Source organism: Meriones unguiculatus, chromosome 20 (genome assembly GCF_030254825.1).
Source record: "Meriones unguiculatus strain TT.TT164.6M chromosome 20, Bangor_MerUng_6.1, whole genome shotgun sequence".
NCBI classification, from domain to species: Eukaryota; Metazoa; Chordata; class Mammalia; order Rodentia; family Muridae; genus Meriones; species Meriones unguiculatus.
In genome coordinates, this window is record NC_083367.1 from 45126381 (window position 1) to 45146784 (window position 20404).

The following is a 20404-nucleotide window of genomic DNA, read 5'->3' on the forward strand; positions in this document are numbered from 1 at the left end:
CAGCAATCCAACAACAGCAAAAGCAGCAGCAGGGACCACCAGCAGCAGGGGACGCGAGCCCTCTTGAGGCTCTCACATTATACCCTCTAGAGTCCCCAGAATTCCAACTGTGAACTGTCTGCAGCTGGCAACCTTCCTCCCCCCAGAAGGAACAAATCATAGCTAGCAGCTCTGGAGAATCTGAAGCGGCCCCATATCCCACACCTGGGATTAAAAAAATTCATGTAACATAACTGTTTTTTTGTTTTTTTTTTTTTTTTTAAAGAAACCAAAATTCTTGCTACAGTGGTTGGTCCCGTTTTCACTTTCTGGTTTCTGTAGTTTATTCTAGGGAACATACTTCCATCTGAAGAGTTGGAGCTGGCGCTTCTAGTAAGAGAGAACATGCAATTGGGTCTTGGTTACCTCACTCAGTACAGTTTTTTCTAGTTCAAACTATTTACCGTCATAGTTATTTTTCTATTGACGTGACAAACACCATGACCAAGGCTGCTTATAAAAGAAAACATTTAATTTGGCGCCCATGGTTTCAGATAGTAGTAGAGTCTATGGCCATTATGGCAGGGAACATGGCAACAGGCAGACAGATAAAGCGTTAGAGCAGTAGCTGAGAGATTTTCTGTTGAGACAGCAATCATAGAGCTACCTGGGAATGGCTGGGCCTTTGAAACCTCAGAGCATCTCCCTCCCCAGTGACACACCTCCACCTACAAGGCTACACCTCCTAAAACTTCTCAAATAGTTCCACCAACTGGGGACCAAACGTTCAAATAAATGAGCCTTCAAATAAATGAGGCTTCGTCATTCAACCGTCACGGTCCACATGGTAGTTTTTGTGGCTATGGCTCTGTAATATAGCTGACAATCGTGAATGATAATCCCTTCTGCTTTGTTCTTTTTGGTCAAGATTGTCTTGATTATCTAGGGTCTTTTGTGTTTCTGAACGCATATTTTAGAATAATTTTTTGATTTCTGTAAAGAATGAAATAGAGATTTCATTGAATCTGTAAATTTGGTAAGACGGTTGTTTTCACAATATTCTACTAATCTGTGAGCAAGAGGTGTCTCTCCTTTTTCTAGTGTCTGTTTCTTGAGAGGTTTAAAGTTTTCATTGTAGAGGTTCTTCATTTTAGTTTATTTTATTATTAGATATTTTACTTTCTTTGAGGCTCTTGTGAACTGGAGTGTGTCTATGATCTCATTCTGTATATGAGAGCTTGAGTTCTCTTCAAGTTTTTGTCTCCTTATTGAATTCCATTCTCAAGTTCCAGATTGTCTTCATTTCTGTCAGCCTTACATGGTGTTTTCTTGAGCATCACTCAAGCCTTAAGTTCTTTTGCTGGAATTTCATTGAGCTGTTGTGTGTGTGTTCTTTAAACTCCATGAATTGTTTGCTGAAGTTTACATTGCTCCTTGAAATTCTGTGCCCTGGCATTCATTTAGTTGATGCTCATTGGCAAACATTTCTATATGATTGAAAGCCTTTTGAGAAAAGCTACTGTTTTGATCTTTTATATTGTTAGTATTTTTGTATTGAGATCTAGGCATGTGGACTTCTTTTGTTTTATGTAGTGCAGGGTGGACTCAAAACTCAAGAGACCCACTTGCCTGTGCCTCTCGAGTGCTGAGATTAAAGGTGTGTATCAAGTCTGGTGCCTATGGGTTTTATGCTGAAGTTTTAACTTTGTCAAAGAGCCTCATGCCCCCTGAGACCTTGCCATTTCTCACATTTAATCTCAGAGGTGCCTCTTCACCACTTACCACGTGACAAACATGGAAAGATAATATGATATATGTACGTCATTCCCTCTCAATTTTAAAACTTTAAATCTTAAAATTGAAGGGTTTTCAGGGTTTTATTAATTTAGCATAGGAAAGTTATGTTTAAACTTTTTAAGTGAAATAATTACTAGGTTTGTCCCTTGTTTCTGTCTGTATAGTTCAGGGTAAGAGGCCTATGCTTCATTCTGTTCTCAAGCTTTCAAATTCCTTTGACAGCCTGGATATGAAATTTAAAAACCATTAATGTGATGTGTTAATTTTGCACTTTTTGACTTACTGCAAAAATCTTATAGTTTCCATAGCAACAATAACCTATCCAGATTGTGTAATAATCTTTACAGTATTAAAAATAAAACTGCAATTCTATGAGTTTTTGGAGCACCTCATTTAGGAGAACTGGGAATTGAAAGATTTCAGGAAAAATAAGTTGTGATTGAATGTGAATAATTTGTCAAGAACTTTTTATAATTTTAAGAATTAGTAGCTTTAAATATGCACTAATAGGTGGCTGGTAGCTAATTTGATGATTAGCCATGAAGCATGTACCGGGGCTCCATGCGCTCGGCTGTGGCTACGCGCAGGGTTAGAGGAGGCACTGCTTTACTGCTCTCTTGTCACCTGCTGCGTGTGCTTGTTAGTGGTTACCGAATGGTCTGAAAACCCGGCAAACAGTGGAGAACAGGGAAAAGGATCACTTAAGCTTTTGTTTGTCTTTGCTCTTTAAATATGTCCATGAGCCTCTTGTGGTGGGACTTGCCTTTCATTCCAGCACTCTGGAGGTAGAGGCAGGCAGATCTCAGGGTTCAAGGCCAGCCTGGTGTATCTATCTATGTATCAAGTTCCAGACCAGTCAGGGCTATGTGGTGAGACCTTTTCTTAACCCTTCCCTGAATATGCCTAAGTTAATCATGTTGAAAATACCAAAGATTATTTAAGTCAGCAGTTGTTTCTAGAGTATTAGAGTATCTTGAAACCGTCTTCATGCTAACTTAAAAGCATTATATTACTAGGATCATTAAGTAATATAACTTCCTGCATCTTAACATGTGTTTTTAGTTTTTACATGGAATTACTTTCAATGTACATTTAAATGTATATATTTATTTATAGTAGGATATATATTTTCCTTCCTTTCTTTCTTTTTTAAAATTTTTATTTTGTTTTTTTGAGACTGATTTCTCTGTGTAGCTTTGGCTATCCTGTACTTGCTTGGTAGACCAGGCTGGCCTCAAGCTCACAGAGATCCACCTGCCTCTGCCTCCCCTAGTGCTGGGATTATAAGCATTTGCCACTGCACCTGGCCTATCCATTTTCTTAATAACACATAGTGTCCTAGTTGCTTTCTGGGGCTGTGGTAAAACACTGAACAAAAACAACTTGGGGTGGGGGGAGGGTTTACTTTATCCTACACTTCCACTGCTCAGGGAGGAAATCTGGGTAGAATTTAGAGGCAGGACCGAAAGCAGAAACCACAGAGCGCTCCTTAGGCTTGCTCTCCATGGCTTGCTCTGCTTTCTTACATACCCAGAGCTGTCTGCGCACGGGAGGCACTGGATGAGAGGGCTGATCCTCCCACAGCGTCATCAAGCAAGAAAAGGCCTCACGGACTTGCCCAGTTCCTCAGTTGTGGTCTCGTTTCCTCAGGTGACTAGGACAGTGGTTCTTAACCTGTAGCCTGGGTGTCCCTTGGGGGTTGTACAGCCCTTTCACAGGAGCTGCATCGCAGATACCCTGCATATCAGATTTTTATGTTACAACCGACAGCAGTAGCAAGGTCACAGTTATGAAGTAGCAACAACAACAAAAAAATTATGCTTGGGGATTCCCACAACCTGAGGAACTGTATTAAAGGGTCTCAGCATTCTCGGGTTGAGAAGAACTAAGCAGGACATAGGGTAAATTTCCCATGATTTTAATGACCTTTTTAGAGTAATTTTGTAAGTTCACCACAGACTATTCCTCTGACATGTGGTACATTTTCCTGTCACCTAAATGTTGTGTAAAGCTCTGGGATTACCAGGCCCAGGGGCCAGTCTTAGAGTAGCACTATGTTTTGTTTAAAAAGTAAAATAAAAGATGCTTAATTATCCTAATTGGCACATAATGGAAAAATAAATATCATTTTCAGACTGATGGTGAGTGAAAGCATCTATAACTCACTTATTTACCCACAATAGGTAATTAAGGTTATAATAAGTGCTATTCAAGCTGGGTGGTGACATATGCCTTTAATCCAAGCACTCGGGCGAAGGTGGATCGCTGTGAGTTCGAGGTCAGGTTTGTCTATCAGGACAGGTAGGGCTACACAAAGAAACCCTGTCTTGGCGGAAAATGTGTATGTATGTTCAAAAGAAAGTTTATTTTCTCCGTTTTATTTATTCTTTTTTTGGTGGGGAGGGATAGGTTGAGACAGGGTTTCTCTGTGAAATAGCCCTGGCTGTCCTTGAACCCATTGTGTAGACTAGGCTGGCTTCGAACTCCCATAGATCTGCCTGCCTCTGTCTCCTGAGCGCCGGGATTAAAGGTGTGCGCCATCACCACCTCCCAGCTCTGAATTGAAAGGCACATTGTGAGTAACATCTTGATCTTTTTCCTGCTGTTAGATATAGAATGGTAAAATCGAGAAGTAGCTAAGTAGGACAGATGTGCCAGTTCTTTGGTGACGTCATTTAATGAAACCACCTACACCTTGCTGAGACTCTAATACAGCAGTTTTCAACCTTCCTAAACTCTAATACAGCGGTTTTCAACCTTCCTAAGGCCGTGACCCTTTAATACAGTTCCTCATGTTGTGGCAACTCCCAACCATAACATTATTTTCATTGCTACTTCATAATTGTAATTTTGTTACAATTATGCTAAGTTCAATGGTCTTGGGCAACCTCTGTGAGAAAGAGGGCCATTTGATCCCAAAGGGGTCACGACCCACAGGTTGAGAGCTACTGCTCTAATACAACCAAAAGATAAAACGTGGATGGCATAGATTATGTCCCTCTTCTTAGAACAATTCACGGCATGATTTGTGTTTACCAGATAATCAATCACAAGGATGGCAGTTGGCGGCGGCCTTCTTGTGGCTAGTTCTGGTGTCTGTCCACTGAGGATATCAACTGTTAAAATAGCCCCTCATCTGACCTGCCTTCCCCCATTATTGAAACATTGTATTGTATTAATTAAAACCCCCGCAACTGTGCCACTTGCCAGGATTCCCAATCCTGTCTCCTTTGCTTGTTTTCAAAACACTCTTCACTACTGGATTTTTTCCAGGAGTGTTTTGAGAAAAGAGATGTTGGTGCTAAGTTTTGAAGTCTTAAAAGGCTTTTGCTTGGTGCCTTGGAACTTGTAGCTAATTGAGTGGGTCTGGTAGTTTCTGTGAGTCACTGCTGCAGTGATGGTTTATAACAGAAGGCTTCTGTAGACTTCAGATGATTAGACAGGAATGGGAGTGATCCTACAATATGCTTGAGTTTATATTTATACATGTTTACTCTTTGAAATTAGTGCTGTGTTTAGTGTTCTGTTCTCTTCATTTTGAATTTCATGTTTTAACTGTCGGGTGTTTTTATAATAACATGAATTTCTTTTGGTATTTCATAGTCCTATGTGGAAATATTATAAAAATAATCAGCAGTACATCTCATAGTAACAAGGGTTACATATCATTGAGAGGCAAAATACATTTCTATTGTTTTTGTAGTTAAAAATTTAAACCTAAAAGTAATATATGGGAAAATAAAAACTTTTTTTTTTTGTTCACATGCAGAAAAGATGAAAAGGAATATGCACTGAAGCAAATTGAAGGCACGGGAATATCCATGTCAGCTTGTAGAGAGATTGCAGTAAGTAGATAAAGATAGTTTATTTTATTATCAATATTGGACATTTAGTATAAAGCATGCATTAATATACATAATGAATGATAATTTCACAGATTTAATTTAAGGATATTTTATATGAAATGGGAAAATGTAAACTTAAAGTCATTTGAAAGTCATTTTTGAACATTTTCTTAAATAAATTTAAGATTTGGAATCTTAGATACTGAATAAATGATTTAATTTAAATCATGGCATATACTTGTTTTAGTGAAAAATTATTAAAGTATTTTTCTGTAATTTTAAGTTTGACATTTCTTTTTAATTTTTAAAAGATTGTATTTATTACTTTTCTGTGTATATGCATGTCTAACATGTAGTTTATGTGTCCCATGTATGTGCTGGTGCCCAAGGAGCTTAGAGAGAGTATCTGACTCCTCATACTAGAGTTACAGACAGTGAGAGCTGCCTGATGGAGGTGCTGGAATCTGATTGTGGTTCCTCTGTAAGAGCAGTAAGTGCTCTGAAGCACTGGGCCAGCTCTCGAGCCTCCAGTGTGATATTTTCTTATATAGACAAAGGGGCTGTATTATTAAATCTCATGTGGTTTAATTTTTTCTGTGATCTATACTGGTAGATTTTACTAATTGTCACAGAAACAAGACTATTATTATAATAGGATAATTTTTTTTAATTTATTCTTCTCATACAATGCATTCCAACCTTGTCCTCCCTTTCCTCCACTCCTTCCACTTGTCCTCCCCGTTCCTAGATTCACTGCTCCTGTGTTTCCCTTCAGAAAAGAGCAGGCCTCCCACTGATAGCAGCTGAACATGCCATAGTAAGATGCAATAAGACTAGGCACAGGCTCTCCTATCAGGGTTGGAAGGAGATGGAGGAGGGTGAAAAAATCCAGGAGGAGGAGAAGGGTCTTCAGAACAGGCAAAAGAGCCAGAGACACCCACACTCTTACCATTAGGAGTCCTACAAAAAAACCCACGCTAAACAACCACAACACGTGTGCAGAGGACCTGGTGCAGACCCATTCGGGCTCCGTGATTACCACTTCAGTCTCTGGGAGCCCCCAGAGCACTGTTGATTGTGTGGTTTATTTTTTTAAGGTATAATATAATGATAGATTCTAGTAATTGTCTCAGAAAATAAGACCATTATAATAGAATAACTCTTCAAAGAAGGATAGTTCTTTTTCCTGTCTTACTATGACATACATACCCTTGCAATAAAGGCAGGGCGAGCCGTATACTGAGGATTTTCTAAGTATTCTTCCACTTAGTTTTTACAATCCTGTGGGCAAAGTAATATCCCTATTCCAAACCAGAAAACAGACAAAACTATAGTTTTGGTTTTTGAAGGCTTGCTATTACAATTTCTCATTTTAATTCTGCAACAAAGGTCTGTAACTGGGCTTGATCATTTAAAAAAGGATTAAAGGTGTGCAGCACCATGCTGGCAAGGATCTGTTTTAAATGTAACTCTTTTATTACATACCCACAGTTCCATGTTTCTGCCTTAATCATCAGAGACATTCTGTAAACTCTCAATCATAAAAACAGTGTGGTGCGCCCCCCCCCCCAAAAAAAAAAAAAAAAAAAAAACCAACACAAAACAAAACACCCAACCACCCTGTCAGGAAGTCTGCAGGCTTGGATGTCAGGCCAGGTTGTAAGTTAATGGTAAGTCCAGTTTCCTTATCTGTTCATGCTTAGTTTTTGCTAGCTGCTTGGTATGAGGGAGCTGTGAATCAGCCTAAGGACTGATAGCTTGGGGATACTGCAGACAGTATAATTAGTCAGAGAGTAGAATTCCTTTTCTTTTCTTTTCTTTTTTTTTCTTTGCCTGGCTAAATATTTTCTAGTTGACATGGGAGTGTATAGTTGAAAGGCTTCTGATGTGAAAATGACTGGGAAGGAACATCTTACTATTCTAAAGTTATGGAGAACAAGGCAGGATTGGGTGCTAGAAAAAGATTAAAGAACTTGTAGCTGCATCATGAACTCGGAAATGTTTACAGCAGGATGTTTAAGAGTCAATTGTTATCTCAGGGGTTACTAAAGAACAATGCTACATCACTGTATCACTATGTAAATTTTTATTTATTTATGTTATATGTATGTATGTTTTGCCTGTATGGATGTCTGTGCACCATATGGTTGCTTGGTGTCTGAGGAGGCCAGAAGAGGAGGTCAGATCTCCTGCCCCCGCCCCCAGCTGCAGCACTCTGGAGAGAATAGGCCCTGAACCTCACCTGGGCAGCCCAGTAGAGCTGTCCTTGGTAGCGTGGGCATGGATGAGCTGGCTTGAGGGTATAAGAGCAGGAAATGTGGTCTTGCCCTTTGCCAGCTGCAGCATTGGATATACTGGCTGGGGCAGTGCTGGAGAGCTGGCCCTGGTGGTGTGGGTACAGGAGAGCTGGTGGTCTGACTAACTCAGCTACTACTCAAGCCCAGATCCAGGGCTTTGAGTTAGCCTTCCCCAATATCTACTCCGTCTGTGAACTGTTAGGTCGTGTGAAAGGCCATTCTACAGATCCAAAGCTGCAGGATCTCCATGACACAGGGAAGTGACAGGGTATCTGAGAGGAGTCCCGGAATTGATAGTGTAGCGGAAGCCAGAGACCTCAAACTGGACGAGTGACTCATTGCCAAGTAAAGGTGTGTGGACAAAAGGGTATACTGTGTGACATGCTGTGACACACCGCAGCTTCCACAGTGAGATGTTTTTGTTTTTTAATTTTTTCTTTTGTTGGGGGGAGGTTGCAAGCATAGAAGGCGGATATGGAGGGATAAGATAAGCGGGACTGGGGTACACAATATGAAATTCACAGAGAATCAACAAAAAGTTAAAAAAATCAAACACTGTAGAAAAAGGATGGTATATCTGCTGTATCAACACTTAGAAATTGTTTTCTTTATGAACTCCCCCCCACAAAAAATAGAACCTCTTCCCTTTGTGTGGAATATGCTTTGATCTAAAGTAATTAAAAAGTAAATTCCAACTGCAAAGCTAGTTGGGCTATTTATGAATCATTCTGCATTATGTGGGGTATATAATAAATTGTAAGATGTAGCTCCTTAGTCCTCTTTAAAAACTGAGATGTTTGCATAGCAAAGAGAGGTTAAAAAGGAGATTAGTCAGGGCAGCAGGCTGAAAAGTATAGGTTAAAGAGGAGGTACCTTAGTGTTTTTAGATTATTATGAAAAACCAGCATAGACTAGATGTCATGAAAACATCTAGAGATGTTTCTCTCCTGGAGACTAGAACACCGACAGACTCTGTATCTGGTGTGGGCCTTTTCCGTGGTTTATGGATGATTGGTCATCTTTTTCTTGTGCTGTCTATAATTGAAAGGGTGCAAAGACTCTCTCTGGGGTCTTTGAGAAGGGAACCAATCACATTCTCAAGGGCTTTGCCCTCACGACTTAAAATCACCTCCGACCTCACAGAGGCCCATGAAGTAGTGACTTTAATTTGGGGGTCTATTTAAAAATTTGAGTTGGGGTTGAGACACATAAACATTCAGTTTAGGACTGGGATGATGGCGGGGCGGGGGCGGTAAAGGGCTTGTTGCACAGGTCTGAAGGCTGAAATTTTATCCCTAATACCCAGTAAATGCTGAGGGGAGGGTCCCTCCTGTATTTCTAGTGTTTAGGAGGCAGAAACAAGGAGTTCCCCAGAGCAAGGTGGGTGGCTAGACTCATTGAGTCTGTGTGCTCTGGGTCAGTTTAGAGACCTTACCTCAGTAAACAAAGCGGAGTGTAGTCAAGGAGACGCTGATGTCTAATGCCTGGCCTCCACATGCCTGTGCACACATGTGTATGTGCCCGCACATGTGAACATACATGCACACACACTACACACACACACACACACACACACACACACACACACACACACACACACACACAATTTTGGAAACAGAAACCTCAGGTGTTATTGCCAGAGGCAAGAGAAGTCAACAATGTTTCCTTTCCGGGTGCTGAGAATTGAAGTCAGCTCCTCATACATAGGATGTGACTGATTAACCACCGAGCTATGTTTCCAGCCCCGACCCGGGTATCTTGCCTGGCTGTTGCCCCTCTCAGCTCTGGCTTGCGGTGCTAAGCAGTCCCGCTTCCTCCGTGACGTCTGTTTGGCTATTTACAAATGTGTGTATGCATCCACATTCCAGCTGGGGTTCCCGAGGTGACAGGGAGGTCAGCTGTTAGAGACTCTCACTTTGGACTTTAGTACACACAGTGCAGTGGGTAAGTGGCAATGAAATGGCCAGTGAAAAAAGTGTCTGTTTTCTCTGTTGGTCCCCTGCTGGGGTGGCCTGCCATTACAAAGTTCAGTGGAATGCTTACAACTTTTAATATAGATGAATAAGCTTTCTTTTTTAAAGCTATGAAATGAAATTGATAGAATGTATATTAGCTGGTAATTAACTCTGAGAAGTTTTGAAATAGCCATCCATGAATAAAGCTGTTTAAAATTTCCCTATTTATCTCTGTAAATCTTAAAATTATTACATTAGATTTCATATACCAAAAGTGGAGAAGTTCATTTTAGGAGTCTTATTTTGTTTTATTTTTTTTTCCAATTTAATTAAATTTTTATTTTTGTTACATTAATTACATTTTATTTGCTTTGTGTCCCAGCTGTAGCCCCCTCCCTCAATCCCTCCCAGTCCCACCCTCCCTCTCTCATCTCTTTCCATGTCTCTCCTAAGTCCACTGGTAGGGAGGTCCTCCTTCCCTTCCATCTGACCCTAGCTTATCAGGTCTCATCAGGACTGACTGCAGTGTCCTCCTCTATGGCCTGGCAAGGCTGCTCCTCCCTGGGGGGGTTGGGGGGTGGTCAAAGAGCCAGCCACTGAGTTCCTAAGAGTCTTTTATAAATAAAGTTTGCATTTGCTATTAAAAAAAAGTGGAGAATTATCTAGCCTTGTTAGAATTATTTTATTGTATCATTTTATGTTTCAATGAGTCTAGGTTTCACCCAACTTTGTGAAAGTATAGATTTATGGAACTAGATATATAGCTCAGGATTTTATCCTTCCTGTGAAAGGATTAGATTTCTGTGAAAAGCCTCTAAAAACAGACATCTTTTTTAGAGCTATTTTTTAACAGAATAGTCTGTGATAATTTTTTCATAAAAAGTTTGACATGGCTTTAAAGAAATTTTATGTGATTTATTTTGAACAAAATATCTTCTTTGGTTGCTTTCTTCTTAAAAACAAACAAATTTTACTTTTAGGATTGAAGGCTCCATATAGATAAGTCCTTATTAAAATAAGAATTTCCTCTCCTCAATAGTGATGGTTAACATTTTCTCCAGTTATACAATGTATTTGGCTTCTTATTTTTCTTCTTTTTTTTGTTTTTTGAGACAGGCTTTGTGTGTGGCATATGCACATGTGTGTTTATGTGTGTGTTTATGTGTGTGTGTGTGTGTGTGTGTATCATTGGCTGTCCTCAACTTACTCTGTAGACTAGACTGGCCTTGAACTCATAGAAATCTGACTGCCCCTGCCTCTCAAGAGTTGTGCATTAAAGGTATGTTCTACCACTCAGCTTCCTGATGATTTTTATAGTGAAAAAGGAAGTTTATGAGAGCAGGGATGGAGTTTTCTCTTATTTTAGGAGGATTTGGGGAACTGGTTCCATACAGTACACAGGGAACAAATACACGGCAACATTTTGATTCTCTAAGATGTGAAAGGTACTGGGAACCGGCTGGTGAGTGGAACCCGCTGGTTCTTAATGTCTCTGCCTTAATAATAGGCTAAGTCATAAGTCTGTTGAAAGTTACATGTATGGCTACACCTCTTGTAGCATATTTGAATCTGTGTTTCCCATTAGAAGGACAAGTGCTAAAATTTGGTATTGGAAGATGATTTAAACACTGGTTGTTGCTATTAGTGGAGAAGAAGTGGGCTATATGGACAGGTTTCTTCAAAGGCTGGCCAGTTTCATATTATCGTAATGCAAGGCAGAGCCAGCTTTGGAAGAGGGAACATCATTTGAGAAAACGCCCTGTCTTTGTGCTCTCCTGTGAAGAGACAGCCTGACCGTGGCGAGTCTTATAAAGGAGGAATGGGGCTGGTTTACAGTTCTCAGAGGTTTAGTCCGGTGTCGTCATGATGGGAAGCATGACAACATGCAGGTAGCCATGTGCTGGAAAGGTAGCAGATTCCTTCATCAGGATCTGCAGGCAGCAGGAAGAGAGAGTCTGGGCGTGGCTTGGACTTCGGAAAACCTAACCGCCTACCCCGGTGACACACTTCTTCCAGTAAGGCCCTACCCCTAATCCTCCTAAGTGCTGCCACTCCTGGTGGCCAAGCGCTCACGTCTTTGGGCCTGGGGGCTTTCATTCACACCTCTATATGCCCCGCTTGTAGGCAAGCCTTGGTGGATTTTTGCCATTGATGCGTGGTGTGCGAGTGCCCAACTCGATGCGGGTGGTTTTATTCCTGGGCCAGAGCATGCCATGGGAGCAAGCCAGAAAGCAGAATTTCTTCATGGCTTCTGTATCAGTTCTGCTTCCATATTCCTGCCCTGACTTCCTTTGGTGCTGGGCTGTGATGTGGAAATGTAAGCTGAAATAAACCATTTTTCTCTGTGTTGCTTTTGATCATGTTTTATAACAGAAATAGAAACTTTAACTCAGTGACTGAAAGTGACAAAAATGAGAGAGAACAATTTGGCTGTATCGACAGTGGCTTGCTCACCAATGTTTGTGCCATAAGGCAAGATGAGCGAGTGTGAAACCCCAATTATGATGGACCTGAACCTTCCTCACGTACCTCCATCCAGGGAAACTGGCTGTGCGCACCATCTTCAGGCACCTGGGTAGTTCTTTAGATTCTTGCTTTCTGTTTTTAAACTGATACTTATTTTAAAAAGCTATTTTAAAATTTTGTGTGTATGTTTTAAACAGAACATACAAAAATTTGTTTAAAATTTTATGTCTGTGCACCGTTTGTGCACCTGGTACCTACGGAGGCCAGAAGAGGTATCAGATCTCTTGAAACTTGAGTTATAGACAATTGTAAGCCAACATGTGGGTGCTGGGAATAGAACGATCCTCTGCCAGGGCCTCCTTGAAGCCAGCCACCTATGTGATAAACAAATATACATAGAGACCCTTTAAAGTCCTGGGCTTGGTGGTGAGTGTCTTTTAACTCGAGCACCTGGGAAGCAGAAGGGCACAGTCACAGAGGGTGCTGAGTTTGTTTTCTCCCCAGGAGACAGGGTTTCTCTGTGTAGTCCTGGCTGTTCTGGAATTCTCTCTGTAGACTGGGCTGGCCTTGAACTTGAGATCTGCCTGCCTCTGCCTCCCAAGTACTGGTATCATAGGTGTGTACCACTACCTGGGATCTCTTGAGTTTGAGGACAGTTTGCACTACATTGGGAGTTCCAGGCCAGCCACAGCTCGATGCATAGTGAGACCTGGTCTTAAGCAAGCAAACAAAATGTATTCTTAGAAGATTCTAAAGCATAAACTTTATTATGGTTTTATGTGTATTGTGTATGTGTTTGTGTCTATGTGTATGCCTGTATGTAGGTGCTTGTGTGTTCATGAGCATGTTGGTCATCAAGTATCTTTCCTAGTTGCTTTTCCTCTGTTTTTCTTTTCCTTTTTCTTTTTTAAAGAATAACATTTTTATTAGTTCTTTGGAAATTGCAGTGTGTTCTGAGCATATGCACACAGCCCTTGTCTGTCCTCTCCACTTTGACCTTCCTCCATCTTAGTCTGTGAGGCATACTTTCTTATTTAATCTGTCGCTTGCCAATCTGGGTAGACTGGCTAGCCAGCAGGTCCCAGGGGTCCTCCCATCTCCACATCCCCAGCACGGAGAGTACAGGCGTGTGCAGCCACGCTCAGCTTTTGTGTACAGGCTGACGCTAAACTCGGTCCTCCTGCTTGCATGCCAAGCACTTTATTGACTCCCTAGCCCCTAAATTGTAAAATTGAATTTAAAATTAGTGATTCTAGATTCAAAATAAGAGGACCTTTGATCTGTCTCTTACCGTTCACCTGGAGAGAGCGTGTGTGTACAAGTAGGTGCACACGTGCCCTCACAGGTGGTCGAGACCTAGTTTCAGGAGTTGCCCTTCTTGAGGCAGGGCCTCTCCGATGGCTGTGCCACGCCAGCTGGCCATAAGCTCCTGGGACTCACACGTCTCTACCTGTCTTCTCATGCAAGCGAAGTTCAGGGCTCATAGATGTTTTGTCTGTGTGTACATACTTGCAGGCATGGCGTGTGTGTGGGAGTCAGGGGCCGCCTGCAGGTGTCATTTTCTTCTTCCTGCTGTGCGGGGTCTCTGGGATTAAACTCAAATTCTCAGGCTTGGAGGCAGTTGCCTCTACTTGCCATCTTCTTGACTCTCAAAATAGGACATTAAAATAGGGAGGGGGACCCAAATAATCCTAAGATATATTCCTATGTGTGCATTTTAAGGTGGGAAAGAACTTGGATTTTGGATTTGAATAGCTTCAGGGATGTATAGACTCCCTTATGCCTCCTGTATGTCTTGAACAGGCTGGTAGTGCTGGGGCACCTTTCACCTATTTTTAGGCAGCTCTGGGAGTGAAGTGCTTTTTTGTTTTTTGTTTTTGTTTCGTTTGTTTGGTATTGCCTCTGAATGCTGAGTTATTTTGAGGGTATTCTACAACAGAAAATACATTGTCTCCTCCATCTATACCAGTTAGTAGATAGTGGGTACTGCTTTCTGTGACACTTTGCACAGCAGAACGTTTATGCCTGTAAAAGTCTTTGAGTTTTGAAACATGAAATACCCCTTTCCTCAGAAGATGTTGAAATAAGTGATACTTTGGTCCCCAGCCTATTTCACCAAAACCTGTTAGTCACTCGGGTGACTGGGTTAGGCTGTCTAGATTTACAGAGCACAGGACTGCTTGTCACCAGTTTTTATGGGGAGACACGTCACTTAGTTCCATGCGCTTGCTTGTTGGTTTTGGTGCTTGATTGAGCCCAGTGCCTCACACATGGTGCGCATACTTAAAGCCCCGTGCCTTTATTTTTGAGATAGGTCTAGCTGAATAGCTGAGAGTGCCTTAAATTTCCCTTCCTCCTGCCTTAGCCTTCCCAATGGTGGGATTAAATTCAAGTCTTAAAATGCTAGGCCACATCTTATTTTCTCATATTTAGTGATGGTGAACAGGCAGGCTCTTTAGGTCTTTGAGGTGCTTGGAGTCTGTGAAAACTAGAATAGAGACTGGGAAAAATTGGACCAAGTGTAGGGTTTATATGGCAACCGAAGCAATAGAGACAGTCTGCTGAAGCAGTGTGGCTTTGGAGCTGGTTCTTTCATTATAAGAAAAAAAGAGGAGGGGAGAGAAGGGGATTAGAAAGCTCCAGGGTGGACTAGGGGACTTGGTGGGTAACTGGTAGGGTGTCATATGTAAATGAGGGTGGAGGCTTATAGCTCCAATCAGTAACTGTGTTAAGTAAGCGGAGACCGCCAGTGGACAAGGCGGTCTAATCAGGGAAAGCCCACAGTTAGGGTGTTACACAACAATGCACACGCTAGCGGAAAACTTAGCACAATTAAGAGAAAGGAATTTTCTGCAGCACCAGTGGCTTGTCAGTAGACACAGTCTACTGTTCTGTTTGTGTTTCTGGTGATAAAGGTGCTCATGTAACCGCAGTCAGAACAATGCACAGTCAGGATGAGCAGGAGGCTTAGCAGATACCAACAGGAATTAGACTGGATTTCGAAAGTAGAAAGCATGAATTTCAGTTTTATAAGCTTCTTGGCATACTGAGCAGGTCTGGTCATCTACAAGTTTGACTGTTGTTTTTCTTAGAAGAATGTTTTAATTGATTGGAAATTCTATACCTTGTAGATTATAGTGATACATAATTTTTTGAGGGGGTGGGTGATCTGCTTTCTGGTAAGTTTGCCAAGTCATTTTATATTTCTTATATTAAAAAAACAGATACATAAGCCTATATTTACTTGTGGTTTCAGACTTGAGTTGTTTCCAGCTGGGTTCATTTCAGTGTTTTCTTGTTGAGCTTTTAAAAATTCTCTGCCATTCTCACCCCACACTATCTGTTTTTCTTTGTGGTGGACATTGAACTCAGGGCCACCTGGACCCATGTTAATCATGTGGTCAAGCACTGAATTAGATGCCCAGCTCCAGGCTTCTTAAAAGTTAGAGGTTTTTCAATGTAATTGATCCTATCATGTTACCAAATTAACTATATTTTACTATTTTATGACACTCTTGTTTGTCCTTGTCAGTTTTTACTTTTTATGTCTTTGTTAATTTATGTTGAATGCTGCCTATTTTATTATGTTTCTGGAAATCTTAAAGTATCTTTTGTTCCCAGCACACTGAGAAGAGGGCCTGGGGAATACTGGGATCCTTTTCAGCATTATTTACTTTGATGACTTCTTTGAATTTTGTTGTCTAATAATAGGAACAGTTCATTTGAGATGACCCTAAAAGTGTTGCTGTATTGATTTCTTTTGACATATATACATGTCCCAGTGTCCTGCTATCTCAGTACAAACAAAAGATAGCATACTAAAAATAGGCTTCCAGAGTTTGGGCAGTTTAAGTTAGTAATAGCTAAAATAAACATTTAAAATCTACAGTGAAAATTTACTTCTTTTTCCATGACACTAGATAAACTTTAAGTTGGTATCTTAAATTTTTACTAACATTTTAAAATTTCTATATTCATAATGACCGATCTTTGAAAAGTTTTGCATAGGACATATTCTGCAAATGATTTAAGAAAAGAAAAGAAGCCAGGTGCAGTGGCCCATACCTGTAAATCCCATCACACGGGGAGGCAGCAGCAGGCAGATCTCTGTGATTTCGAGGCCAGCCTGGTCTACAAAGTCAGTCCAGGACAGTCAAGGCTACACAGAAAAACCCTGTCTCGAACCACCCTCCCCCCAAATTGAAAGAAAGAAAAGAAAAGAAAAGGCTAATAACGGGTTTTCAAAGTAAAGTCCTCTGATGTGAAAGGTTCCATTGGTTTTTTTTTTTTTTTTTTTTAATATATATACTTTACTTGAACTTGCAGTAAGAGGTGCTTTACTGGAATGGAACTAATATGCTAGTATACATGAAAATGCTTCTTTGGACCCCAAGCCTGTGTGATTAGTCCAGAACTATCAAACACTCCCAGTGTGTTCCTGATATGCCGGGGGGGCAAGCATGAGGTAGGTAAGCCACTGTTTTTTGGGTTTTCTTTGCCACGCTTTTCTTTTCTGTCTTCTGCAGCAACCACAGTGCGTATTCTCAACAGTAAGCAGGGCCCTGTAGGAACGCTAACCTAAGGTCATGTGGCTCTCGTGGTATTTGAGCCTGCTATGCAATGACATCCGTAGTGGGTTGTTTTTTTGGTCACTTAAACAACCTCAGAAATAATGACACTTCAGTATGTAAATATACATTAGGTAATGCTATCATTTATCTCTGTCTTAACATATAGATTGTAGCTGTGCCAATGGAAATAATTTAAGGGTGCTCTCTTCACATTGCCTGTGTTATACATCATAAAGTTTATGTACACAAGATGTATATTTTTGATTTGGTATAAGCTACTGTTGTAATTATTCTTGTCTATTTATAAAGAATTTTCTGAAGGAATGATTAGTTTTCAAGAATTGTAAGTAAACACATTTTACATTTTTTTTTAAATGTGTTTTGCTTTTTTTTTTTTTTTTTGGATGGTGTTGTCATTTGTTTTGAGATAGGCTCTTGCACTGCAGCCTAGGTTTGTTTGTTTTTCGAGACAGGTTTTCTCTGTGTAGCCTTGGTTGTCCTGGACCTGCTTTGTAGACTAGGCTGGCCTCGAACTCACAGAGCTCTGCCTGCCTCTGCCTCCCTGGGATTACAGGCATGCTTTGCCTCCAATTTTTGTTCCTCCTTCTTTAGCCTCTCAATTTGTTTGGCTAAGGGTAGGTTTTCTCTTTGAATTTAAAATGCTTACTTATTTGTGTGTGTGCACACATATACACATGGAAGTATGTCATGGTGTACATGAGAGTTTGGGTGTTGGTTTGTTCTTTCTGTCACATGAATCAAACTTAGGTCCTCAGGGTTGGTAGCACCTGCTTTTACTTGCTGAGCCATCCTGCCTACCACTCTAAAAGTTAAGTATTTTTAATCCAGTGGAAAAATAGGCTAACGACACCTGTTCACTTGACCATGAAGAAGACAAGTGGTGCCTACCTTGTGCCTTCAGCCCTACTGACCAGTGTTCTTGGTGCTTAAAGGTGCTTACTCTGCCTGCAAGATGTGCTAGTGAAGTAGTGACAGAAAGCATGTGGGACTAACTAACCAGTATCTGATTGGGTTTAAGGCCTAATCCAGGAGACATAAGCCATCCCTGACACTGCATGGATGGTCAAGAACCTAAGACTAGATAGGCCATGGACCTAAGGGAAAACCAAATGCCACTGCTGTTCTGCTAAAGGAACAAAGCAGCAAAATGGCTGCTGACAGCATTCTGCTTTAATCATAGATCAGTGCCTTGCTCAGCCATAACCATAGAAGCTCCCTCCTTCAGTAGATGGGAGTAAATACAGAGACCATAGTGGGGCAGTGTGCAGAGAGTGGGAGACCTTGGAACACTCTGTACTAAACGGAGTGTCCCCATCATTATCCCCTCTGCTCACGGCTCAGGGGACCCTTTGAAAGAGGAGGCAGAAAGAGTGTAGGAACCAGAGGGGATGGAGAACACCAAAGAAACAAGGCCTTCTAAACACAGAACCCCTGAGGTACATAGGCACTCCGACTGTGACAGCATGCACAGGGCCTGCACAAGTCTGGACGTGATGGAGTTCCAGTGTTGAGTGGAAGTAAACACAAGCCCCCACCCTAACCCAGAAGCTGTTTCCAGTTGTGCCACTCTTAAGTCCAGGACCATAAAATGAACTCAGTGGTTTGGGTTTTTTTGTTTTTTGTTTTGTTTGTTTGTTTGTTTTCCTCATAATGATTTGTCTTACCCTATGGGTGTTTTTTTTTATGTATTGTGGTTTCTGATTTTGTGTTTTTAGGGGAATTTCTCTGTGTACCAGTGTGTGTGCCTCTATACCAATATCAACTTCTTACGCTTTTTCTTTGCGTCTTTGTGGGGAGGATCTGGGAGAACATGGGAGAAGAGAAACCATAATCAGAATATATTGCATAAAAATCTTTTTAATAAAGAAATAAAAGTAGAAGCATTCATATTCAATAAGAATAAATTCCATCATAAATATCAGGAAAATATTAAACTCACAATGGGGATTTTTTTTACATACCACATCAGTAACAATAATAAGTGATTTCAATGGAATAAAATACTGGAACTGTTACATAGCACTAGTAAATTATAAATTATATATTATCACTGAGTAAAACAATTTGTTTATCTAGTAATGATACAGGTCTGTTAGTCTTACTTTACCTCTGGATTTAGAGCCTTCCTAAAGCAGTGACAGGTAGATCTCTGTGAGTTTGAGGCCAGCCTGTTCTACAAAGTGAGTCCAGGACAGCCGAGGCTACACTGAGAAACCCTGTATTAAAAAAACAAAAAAGATTAAAAACAAAAAGAAGAAGAAGAAAGATTAATGCTCTAGAGTAGGCTACGTGGAGTTGAAGTTCCTAGAGTTGGCATTGGAGGTCACATATTAGAGTTTTAATTACCATTTTGGTATGGATTTTCTTTGCTGTCATAGAACTAGCTAAAAGACTGTCTGATATAGTCACTCTTGAAATTTGGCATCTGTATGGCACATAGCTTGGAACAGAGTGAGTTAATTGTTGAATAATTGTCACCATTTATTTAAGCATTGTTAGCAACATTATTAAGCTGTGAAACTTGCTCTCAAAAGTTTTTCATGCCTGGAAGATTTGACACCTGAGACGTGGAGCTGAGACACCTGTGAAGTGGAAGGGTGTGTTGAGGGTCAGTTACTAGTTAGAGTGAAAAAGTTGGTATATTAATCAAGCTCAACCAAAAATGTTTTGACCGTAGTATAGAAAGAATGCCTATGGTTGGTTAGTTTTATGTTGGTTTGACACAAGCTAGAATCATTGGGGAAAAGGGAGCCTATTTTCCAGAGAAACTATCTTCATAAGATTTGCCTACAGGTAACTGTGGTGCATTTTCTTGGCTAATGATTGATGGGGGAGGGCCCAGCTCCTGGGGTCAGTGACACGCTTTACAGTTGGTTCTGAGTTGTATAAGGCAGCAGGCTGAGCAACCCTGTAAGCCTTTTTTATGCCACCTGCTGCAGTTCCTCCTGGAGTTCCTGCCCTGGGCCCCCTCCATGATGGAGTGTGACTGGAGAGCTGTAGAAAGACATAAACCCTTTCTCCCCCAAGTTGCTTTTGGAGCATCAGAAACTAAAACAGCGTGATGCAAAAGGCGTGTGTAATATATACATACATACAGAGAAGACATACTGTGCGAGGCGGGTGGCACAGGTCTACAATTTCAGATATTTGGGAGGTCAAGGCTGGAAGATAGAAGTTCAGAGCCTCCCTGGGTTACAGAGTATTTCAAGGCCACCCTGTCTCAAAAAGTAAAAAAGAGGTTTGTACCAAAGCTTAGTGATAAGAGTATGCGCCTAGTACCTTTGAGGTTTTAGGTTCAAATCCTAGGACTTTATCTATGTAGAAAGCAGAGAAACATACAGAATACATATAAAACTTTTTGTGTATAAGAATTGTTTTCAGATGGTTCAATGATTAAGAGTCTAGGAGCTCTTACAGGGGACCTGGATTTCGTTCCCAGCACCCACATGACCACTAACAACTGTAAGTCTTGT

The 20404-nt window shown here is 40.9% G+C and overlaps 1 protein-coding gene across 2 annotated transcripts in view; it reads left to right on the forward strand.

Annotated features, from left to right (window-relative positions):
* Positions 1 to 20404, forward strand: part of Cdk19 (cyclin dependent kinase 19) — a 132573-nt gene that overhangs the window by 30778 nt on the left and 81391 nt on the right. The window contains exon 2 of one of the 2 annotated variants that reach the window (XM_021638749.2): positions 5546 to 5621. The exons of the other annotated variant lie outside the window; for it this stretch is intronic. Coding sequence (XP_021494424.1) covers positions 5546 to 5621 — 76 coding nt within the window. The remainder of the gene's footprint in view (positions 1 to 5545; positions 5622 to 20404) is intronic. 2 annotated transcript variants of the gene reach the window in all.